This window comes from Aptenodytes forsteri, unplaced genomic scaffold, assembly GCF_000699145.1.
Source record: "Aptenodytes forsteri isolate BGI_AS27 unplaced genomic scaffold, ASM69914v1 Scaffold106, whole genome shotgun sequence".
NCBI classification, from domain to species: domain Eukaryota; kingdom Metazoa; phylum Chordata; class Aves; order Sphenisciformes; family Spheniscidae; genus Aptenodytes; species Aptenodytes forsteri.
Genome location: NW_008794080.1, coordinates 2,234,449 through 2,245,183, shown reverse-complemented (window position 1 = coordinate 2,245,183; position 10,735 = coordinate 2,234,449). Strand labels below are relative to the sequence as shown.

Here is a 10,735-nt window from a genome sequence, read left to right as displayed (position 1 = left end):
GTATATAAATATATAACTCATATGGAGTGTACGCTTCTCCATAGAAGTACAGAAATATATACACCATCAAATCAATGGCTAGGTAAAATAGTTACTGGGGGGGGAAGTCTTCTGCTCTCTCTGAAGCATCACGACCCAGAATCCAGCTTTTCAGACCAGGTATGTTCATCTATTTGATTTTCCAATTCCATACGCTCAGTCTGCTAACCGAGCAAACGCAGTAAACTGAAAACTCATCTGTATGTAAATAAACTTATTTGATTACATAACTGTAAATACTTTATCTTACCTCATCCTCCACAGGGTATAAATTTTGTTCTGAGCAGGGCATTTTAACATGTTTGTTGTCCCACAAATCTTTGTAGTGAGTTGGAAAAGGTTTAGGCACCTCTCCTTCCCTCATGAGATCTACCTGCAACACAGAAGGAGGGGGGAAAAAAGCTCAGACTCTACTTTCAAGTTTTTAAATGGAAGAAATAAAAAGTAAGCAAAAATGTAGTTAAAAAAGCTCTCATCTACAGCCACCCTTTTTGGAAAGGGGAAAGCTACAAACTGACCACATGATGGATATTCAGTTAGAAAAAAATCCATCTGTTACTCTTATGTAATACCTGGTGAAAGTAACACCACCTTGTCATTTGACCTCTTGAAACACACTGAAATAAAGGTAATACATAAAATTATTTTATGTCCAATTATCAGCTAAATACTTCCTCATTTATGAATTTAAGTATCTACGTAGTTACATCCAAATATTTCCAAAATGTACTTTCAAATCTAACCATAGTCACGTGCAGAAATAACATTTTTTAACCTAATACTGAGGAGGATAAGAAATCATTACAGATATAGCAATATTTCAAGTTTACTCACAGAATATTAGAAACGTAAAAAGAAATAACGCGATGTTCGTAAAGACTTCATCTGCTATACGGCCTTCTGGCAGCAGCGATTCTCTCAGAACTTGCATTTAAACTTAATGTGCTTTTCTTTTGTTTGTGATTTATCATCCTACAGGTTTCTGGTCACATGTTTTATTTCAACAATAATTTGACTGCATACTACTCCGAAGGATTAAAGGCAAATATATCATATTTGATCTAAAATGCAGTGGTAAAATTGCTAGAAACTCCTCTTCATTCTTTGTCTTTTTCATACCTTGAATATCTTGAGCCTTTTGTATATCTTGAACCCAAACCAGAATCATATTAAAATGAAAACATAACATGAAAATGTTGAAGTACAAATTTTACTTGCAGACGTATTTAAATTCCCACAGTTTACAACTCAAGACAAGGAAGTACACACATACCCATGCAAAAGAAAAATACTTGTCCCTAACAAGCCAGAGGCGGTAAAACCATAATTATATTTCTTCTGGATCTTAATACCCTAATTCTGTGCATCAGAAAAGTCAATTTTCAGGAAAATCAGTTGCCCCAGTCCGCTTGCAAGGAACGGCAAAGAAAGATTTCCACAACCTGCTAATACTATAAGACTAATATTTGGCATTTCATATTATTGAACAGTTCAGTAAGAAATTTGATTTCAGGTAATACACTGAATTATCGTACTCTGACGGTTACTGTATGATTGGCTGAGGGTCGCAGATGAGGAAGACGGGCCCCACACATAGGCATTCTTCTCATCTCTTCAATCGGTGTCCCAAACCACTTCTTATTAGTTGGAAGAGGAGGTGGCATGTATTTAGGAATCTTCCTTCCTGGCCTCTGGGGTTTGAATTCACACTTTTCTTTTCTGCTGTTAAAATAAAATACATTGAAACATATTATCTCCACTGAAAAACCTGGCAGGCAAATACACAAACTTCCACGCCAGGGTTAGGTTTATAACAGAGACAGTTATTTGCTAGCCTTTGCTGTGGCCCCAGGCCAAAGCTTTATTTGGGGAAAACCCCTGCCACCAACCACCTCCTCCTCCCCAACACAAGCAAGTACATGAGGTCTACCAAAACACTCTTCTCTACAGGCTTACAAACACCTTCACAGAACCGCAGTGTGTTAGCAAGGCAGGGTTCTCCTGCAGAGTCACGCGCTTTCCCAACGGGATCTGTTTATCCATGGACAGGAGACAGACTCTTCAGTCTGCATTTGTCAGGATACCCTCTACAGCCCCTTCTCAGCTGTTAGAAAACAAACACGTGTGCATGCACAGATGCACATATTCCTTCTTCAAACTAAAAAAAAAAGATAAACTTCTTAATCACCCTTTCTCACTAGGGTTGTATTTTTCATGCCAGGCATACAATACTTGCAATGGAAGTAGAAATTTAAAAGTAATCTAAAAAACACTTGCAAAATTCAAATATATGCAAGAGCAGATGAACTAATCCTCTTTAATGATCAAGGGTAGTTGCATGGATCCGAGATGTTTAGGGGAAGAAAAATCTGAACCTGCTGTATGTTTGATGTAACATACCAGATGTTTCTCATGCAAGAGAAAGTTCTCAGAGGAAAATGCAAAACAAGTGAAAAGCCTACACTTTGAGATACTATTTAGACCTCTAAATTCCCCTTAGTGAACTTACTCCACCCTTGGATAAAGATGTTGTCCAACCTGTTCACTGCATCTATGCATATGCCAGTATCTTCAGGTGCAGACAATGCCTTCAACCTGGCCGATCACATGCAAATGGTGTAGCCCCATGGCATGACACTGGGTACAGGCCCGCTGCGCTCATCTGAGAGCCAAAGGATCATTCTGGCATAGCATTACTGATGACTGAAACCTGTTTGATACACTACTACTACTTTCTCTGCAAGTTAAGATCTGAGCCACTCTTATCTGCTGTAGACCTGGTCTAGTGAAAACCAGGAGGAAAGCTTTAAGATTTTCTAATTGCCCTCTTAAGCACTATATACAATACCACTATTTCGTCTGGCACCGAGGTGTATAACTTTCCTGGCACTGAGGTGTATAACCATCACATCATCTTGTTTAGGCCAAAAAAAAAAAAAAATCTCTACAGCCTCATACTCTACCTTACTAATTATTCTGTAAAGCACTGCTAGGATTCCCATCTATCCACACAGCAAAACTTTTGCATGAGCTTCCCTTCTCAAACATGGATTTATTGTAACACGCGATGCTCTAGCACTGACAAACGCAAGCCTCAACCTCTGCTGCTTTGCTACAACAGCAATTCATTTAAATTAGTGAAAAGAGTACTCCCTAAACCCATCATCCTAAACTTTATGACCCCCTTCTCCATACTTCTTTTAGCAAATTCTTCATCCATCCATTTTTCCTAAGAACTACCTTTTTTTGTTTTCCAAATCCACTCTCGGCCTACTCATCTCTTAAGACTTCTCAAATGCAAGCTCCTGCCGCTAGTTAGCCACCCTCCATCACCCTCTTCGTTTCCTTGAAAGGTATGGTTTGCGCTGCTCCTCACATCCAGAAAGGACCTCTCAGTAAAGATGTGCAAAACTACTTTCTTGCCCTACTTCAAGGACTTGAGTCTACTGAGATAATTGCTTATTACACCAACACACGCAGACCTCTTGTTTCTGCTCACTCCTTTGCTGTTTATTCACTTTCTCAGCTCCCACTGAAATCTAAGCTCTTCAGCAAGCTCTTCAGAGCAGAGATTATCCTTTTGTCCTTATACAATATCTAGCATACAGAGTCTTGGGTCATGCTCAGGGCTTCTATTTCCATTGCTGTAGTGTGTAATCACCAGTCCTTCTCCCTCCCAAATTATGAATAAAGCCAAAAAAAATCCCCAAAAACCCTCACACATATCTCTACAACTGCTTTCAAAAGTGAAATTTTTCATGTCTATTTCAATCAAAGCATCAGTGCTACTGATGCTTCAACAAAATACATTCAGTATTTTTGACAGATGAAACTAGAAAAACCAAGAAAACATCAGTTTCCTCAAGTATTCTGAATGAAATAATGAATGCTAGAGCTACACTCCATAAAGCACTCCTGTACCACCATTCATTTTCAAGCATTAAAAATCCTCCCATGGTCTTAAATCACTTCTTTGATAATCAACTTCCTACAGTGTCTTTAATTCCCAATTTTAACAGATCTCCAATGATTTAAAAAATTGCACTGGACAAACATATCCTTTAAAAAAACCACAAGTAGTCCCACTAAAAATAAGTTACTTCAAGTTTACATCAAAGTTGTCTTTGTGTCTTAACATACATTTTGCAAAACTCTTTATACGATCCAGCCTCCAAAGTGCTATCGCCAAAGAGGAAATTTTCGAGCGTGAAAAAACAGATGAAGAGGCAGACAGAACACTACCTTTTCTCCTCAATCTTAGGTATCCTCATGAAGTGAGAGGTGATTTTGGAGTCTCTCTTCACACCCTGTTTTGCACCTTTGCATTCTGATGATGGAGCAGGAGAGATCCCAGGTGACTTTGTATGCAGACCGTCCTCTTTACCAGAATTATCTATTTCCTCAAAGCTTTCACAGCCCTTGGCAGAAAAGCGTGACTTTCGTGACTCCAGTTCAGCATCCCCATATTGAAGTCTAAAAGATTTGTTTATGGATTTTGACATATTAATCTCCTCTCGCTCGTCAAGAAACGGACTCGTTTCTTCATCAGCCTCTGACCCGTGACAGCTGTTTTTAGAATTATCTACATCCATTGGTGACTCCGGTTCACTTTCTTTCTCAAAAGCAGGTGAATCCCCTGAACTGCTCTGACATTTGCTCAGTTTCCCAGGACCTCCAAGATCAGATACATAAGCGTCACAACCAGCATCTGAAAGTGGACTTTCCGGAACTACATCCCCTTCTTCTTGTTCACCCGTTAAACAGACAGAATTGCAACTCTTCAGCTTCTGTGAATTGCATGAAGCCACTTGTCCATCTGTCTCGGTGTCTTTTGAAGAAAGTGTTGTATTTCCCATTTTCAAAGACCGGCCTGATGATAATTTCCTCTGAGTCCAATTGTCACTGCTTTCTTCACAGCCCCTCTGAGTCTGCTTGCCAGTTTTGTGCATCTGATCGATGTTGGCGTTTTTAAAGAGGTCTCCAGACTGCATCCCCTTCACAGGCTCCGTGTCTAAGACTGGATCTTTGTCCTCAGCCTCCCAGTTATACATGCTGCCTGTCTGAGGCAAATTTACATGCTTTGCACCAACTTCCACAGATATTTTTGAATAATTTTGCTGACAAATATTCTCTAGCTTTTTCACATCATGCTCACAAAAGTTCTCCTTTTTAATGGAAGTCATCTTGGGATTTGCTTCAGTATTGTTATTAATTTTGCTGTGTAAGCTGTGGAAGAGAAGTAAGGGAATTAATGTCTTACCTCCAAATGAAATTTCTGTGTGTTTATATATATATATTTTTTTTTAGAGGAATGATTATAAACATACAATAGAAACTACAGAATTTTACCCATTATACTCTGTAAGTGAGCACTACCAGGATCAACAAGTTTTACCACACCGGGTAATGCAGCTCAGTAACAACCTATTTCCATTTAAAGGCTCCAAAGGATGACGAATCAGTCGCTTACCTTAGAAATCTATTCCAGTGATTCATTATCCTTATTTTCAAATCTAAACAGTATTAAGCTATTATTTAGGTTTTTTCTCCAGATGAAAAAAGTTAGAAGTCATGATAAAGTCCTCCTTTACTTCCATTTTAATCAGTTAAATACAGTGAGCAAGGAAATCAATGGTTTTGTAGTCATCCCCTCAGAGCTACAAATTCATCTTTTAGAAGAGCAGGACACAGTAGTCCATAGTCTCAAAAACATCCTATTGCTTCCTCACTTTTATAAGCAGCCCATGACTCTTAAAAAAAATCAAAATACAAAAGCATAAGAGTAAAATATATTTAGAACTGATAATAAAAATTAAAAGACACATTAAATCAATTATTATTTTTAAAGAGAAAAATAACCTCATTTGTCCTGGGCTGTCTTACACAAAGAACAAAGAAATGTGTCCTAACGGTTACACAGGGAAGTGAAACGAGTTTTGTATGAGCAGATGAAACTTTTCAAGACACTGGAAAGTCATTTCACACTTACATACTAATTTTTTTGTCAGTGTATCTATAAAGAAAAACGCCATATGAATATTGAAAAAACCTTACTAGCCTTGGTGAATACATCACTCTGAACAATACCTTCTCCTGAATGTATTGTTACAACATCATATATAACCAACGTAAACTAAGCACGCTAAACTCTGTATGTCTGGTCATTGCCCAGTTTCCCATCTACACTAAATAAGAAAATACACAATTATCTCACAATCCTAAATTCGGCAACTGAACATCCCGATAGATTCCTGAAGGTATTAATTCTCTCGATGAATAACAGATCCTCTTCTAAAAGAGCACTCTGGATAAAAAGATAGCATTCACACCGTTACCACTACAGAACAAAAAGAAAAAAAAAAAAAAAAAAAGGGGCTTGGAGGAACAGATGATAGTTTGGAACTTCACCCATAGGAAGATTATTTGAAGACAAAAGGATTTTAGAGAGTTTTATGTTACGATAATTTAACTCCCCATCTATGCATTTGTTCCTGCACTGAAAATTCTGATGAACAAAAATGAAAGTTATGTTACTGCTGCCATCTCAGTAAATGACTGTTTAAAGGTTTTGACAACATCTTTTGTCAACTTCAGATGAGAAATCAATTCTAACACAAAGACAGTGTTCAAATCCAAATAAATTAAAATTGTGATGTTAGCTGCAACAGAAAGGCACATGAAGTGTTTATATGACTAACCTGCTGCTTAAAACTGACTAGGCTGTAACCTGTCAGCAAGGCTGGAGGAGGGCATATAAAAGCAATACTCTAAAGGGAATCTTAAAAAAAAATTCATTCCCTCCTTAAGCATCCTCTTAACATCTTTGCTTTACTGCAACCTATGAGCCTGTAATTGAGCCCTCTGTACTTCTGTATTAATCATTATCACAAGTTTTCCTAGCTATTTTAGCACTGCTAAATTTCTATTTATTAACAAACATCAATGAAAAATAAACCAGCACATTTACAATTGCAATTATAGAAAAAATAATATCTGATATTCCTCTGCACCAGATAGTTAAACTCTTAAGAGTTTAACACTGCCTTGCAAACATTGCTCCTGACAGACTACATTAGCAGAAAATATCAAACTTTACCTGGTGCCATTCAGCAGCAAAACTTTTATAATATCTTTCACAAAAAATGTGAACGCACATTTGAGCACCTGTAAATTATAGCCCCAATTAAATCAAGTTGCCCATGCTTATACTACCATCACAGTCCGACCAGACGAACCAAAACAGACTTTTGTCTGTAAATTAACAACAGAATTGTGAGTTGAATGCAGGACGGTCAGCCAAAATCTGTAACTGTTACTGCCCTATGTTAAACAAAAATAAAAGCAGAGCTGTTGACTAAGGACATGGTCTGATATTACAGCTGACTCGATCCAGTGGTTGGCTGCCACTGGAAGCAGCAGTCCCACTTTGCCTTCCCTTGATGCAAGTCCCCATCTTTTTCTTTGCAGGAGCAGCAGTGTTTATTCACCTGAACAGTGAAGTGCTTCAGGAAGCTAAGTCAGCAAAAAAGTTTGGGTTTGGGGGTTAGAGCGGAAGGGTGGGGGACCAGTTACCTTTTGGTAGTGAAAGTCTGTCAGTTAGTTATACTCAAGAGGATGTGCCAAGGTAAGGAAAGCAACAGAAATGGGGTTGCCTTTTTTTCAGTAGCTAGCTGTACTGGCAACCTGCACTTTGAGTTCCCCACAGGCCCACTCAAAGAACACAACTTTTGAATAGGTATGCTGTACATTTTACCTTTTGGACTCAGTTGTCTTGGGTCCTTTATTCTCCAACCAAGTGGTAATTGTCCGTTGTTTACAAACTGAAAAACCACAGTTCACTGCATTATTACATGAAACATGATAAAACTGCAACATGATTGCATATGAGTAAGATAACTTGTACAGGACGAAGACAAAAACACATCAATTAAGTCCTCATTATCATCTCTACTATAGGGAGCATCCAGACACTAAAACTATTAAAACTACATGTGATGCAATATTTAATTTGTATCAGTCAGCAGCTGTAGCTTCTGTAATAATCTTTATAAATACCAGGCTTGGTGTGTGGTGGGTTTTTTTCAATCCAACTTTTTTTTTTTTAATATGGTTTAACACATACAGTGAATCTCTCGATAAAAAAAAAAAAAGCAACTTGAACTTTCTAGCTCTCGTTATCACCTTTAATTACCACCACCACAGTGAGCCCTGAAAGACTTCTGCTGAATTTTGGAATGAAGAGGCAACATGACATAGCTTAAAACAAACACACACAAACCTAACAACTAGGTATCTTAGAAGACCCAGCCGAGAACCTTATTTGTATGTAGCATACTGTGAAACATGAGGCTTAAAGATTGTGCACATGTTAGAAGCGACAAGTGCTGAGAAAAGGACTTTCTCTTTTTCCCTCCATCCACAAACAATTTGTAAAGCCTATCAATGCTTACTCCCCTAAACAGCAACAAAACATGAAGGACGTGATTTTTTCAGATTTACTACCAACGACACAGCTCCAGTGAATGTGATCTCTGTTGATGCTGCACTTCAGACAAGCTTTCAACAGAACAGCAGCACATGAACTAATTATGTAGAGACTTGGGGAGGGGGAATAGGGAGGAAAAACCTCAAAGCAGTTATTTCACAACTGGAAAGTAATCTTCATTAGTATAAGAAGGGGTTTTTTTTTAGTTTAGTTTTGTTGTTGTTATTTAAAGGTAATTCTGAAAATTTGGCAATTAGCTTCAGTTCCCTTTCTTTTCATTTGCCAAGAGAAGTTACCTACCTGCCACTGCTGACTGTGCAAGGCGTATACTCACTGCTTTCAACTGGGTAAGTAAAATCTGTCGTTCTCCTATTGCAACAGTAGTTTTGCAGAACTTAAAAACCAGTACAGCAGATCTGGCTATTCTGATTAGTAGTCACTACGGAAAGGCTCAGCATTTTACTGCAAATGGAGGTCGTGTAACTTCTAGCATAGGTAGCTTAGGCCACAGGTAACTTAAGAGACATTGTTTCATAAAAGCTTTCCCTAACCTTCGAGGCCTTGAACACTTTTCCATAGCTGGTTACCAAATATCCTCATCAAAAGTACAGAATTTCTACAATGAAAAAAGTAATCTCCAGAAAACGTTTAAATCATTTTAAGTTCTTCTGAAACAGCAGAAACAATAGTGCAAAATTGCCACCATGCGACTAGGTCACCAGGGAGTAATGCCAAGCTGTATGTGGATTACAAGCACAAGGATACCTGTGCCATACTCAGCCACTCAATTTTTCAACAAACACTCAGCTCCACCCCACTCAACAAAAATAACAGCTTGATGGATTTTATGAACTAAAAGATTTTTATTTCTAAAGATTCACTAAAACTGAAGTATATTAGTCATTCTGTTTACCAAATTTCACCTTCTTATATTTGAAGTGTTAACCCAAATTGCCTACAGGAAAGGGGAAAGAAGCAGCCAGAAAAAAAAACCTGAAGAGACATGTTAAAACACGGGACAAATAAATCTCTTCAAAGGCAGCTGACGACCTCTTGAAGTATAAACTTGCATTGCGGAAGGCATACTGATTCATTAGCGCAATAAACAGAAACGATAGCAGCAGCAGAACAGAATGAAATGGCTTCGGTCAGAACTTTCACATCGGACTAGCCATTTAAGCCCTATAACCAACACAACACACATCAATTTTCTTTAATACTACTAATCTCTCTTTTTGCTACAGATAAGGTGATAAAGACATAAAAGGCAACAAAAAGATACCATATGCTTACATTCAGCATAAACAATAAAACCAGACTTTGGTGTAATTTTCTTTTTAAAGAGGTCTCCAAATTTCTATTCAAGATTCCCCAAATGATTCCCATAAAAGAAACCATTCCTCGGAATCTACCACTGAGGAAAACAACTGAATTTTTAGAAGATCCTTATTTATCACTCTGTAGGAGTGCACATGTATAACTTCAAACTATTATCTACTCAAAGTTGCCTCTTAGTTACTAGCTACTGAGGTTTAACTCATCAACCGAAGACCACAGCAAATCTGTCCGGCTTTTTTCCCTTCCCTGCATTCCTTTCCACTCCTGAAACAGATACTTTATCGTGCATTAGGATTTTATTTTGACAGCATTAGCTCCAAATAAAAATAACCTAAGGAAGCCATGCGGGGGACTCGTTCTACGCGGCTTCGTCACACGGCAGGAGGGGCACCCCACACCACCAGCAGCGCCCCAGGCCTGCAGCCACATGCCCACGCGGGTTCCCGTCGTCAGCCTCGGCTCTCCCCGCCCTGGCAGCCTGGCACAACACCCCGCTGACCGGCATCTCCCTCGCAGCAAGTGCCTGTCCTCTCACGTAACGAAACACGCTACCTTCAGCGGCTCACGCCTCACCGGGATGGTCGCGCCGTTACCGAAAGTTTGTCAAGAACAAGGCACAAAGCCGGGATAACGATGCTGTTACCCGAAGCCGTCTCCGAAGGGGAGCAACGCGCACTGCCCCACACCGCCGGGCTCGGGTAGAGGGGACGCGCTGGCTCCGGGAAGCGAAGTTAGAGACGATTCAAGCCCGACATGGAAGGCCAGCTCCGAGGAGGCTACGCGCAGCGGCACAAGCGGCCTCTCGCCATTTAACGCTACCCGCCCTTCAGCGTACCAGGCGAACAGCAGCACAGCAGAGATGCAATAAGCAGC

At 39.2% G+C, this 10,735-nt stretch overlaps 1 protein-coding gene across 1 annotated transcript in view; it reads right to left on the bottom strand.

Moving 5' to 3' along the window:
* Positions 1 to 7,855, bottom strand: part of PARG (poly(ADP-ribose) glycohydrolase) — a gene marked incomplete at its 3' end in the record, with an annotated part of 62,739 nt that extends 54,884 nt beyond the window's left edge. Inside the window, exons 1-4 of the mRNA XM_009272691.1 lie at positions 7,793 to 7,855; positions 4,282 to 5,265; positions 1,575 to 1,761; positions 290 to 412 (exon numbers count right to left, since the gene is read on the bottom strand). Coding sequence (XP_009270966.1) covers positions 290 to 412; positions 1,575 to 1,761; positions 4,282 to 5,222 — 1,251 coding nt within the window. The remainder of the gene's footprint in view (positions 1 to 289; positions 413 to 1,574; positions 1,762 to 4,281; positions 5,266 to 7,792) is intronic.
* Positions 7,856 to 10,735: the final 2,880 nt, after the last annotated feature.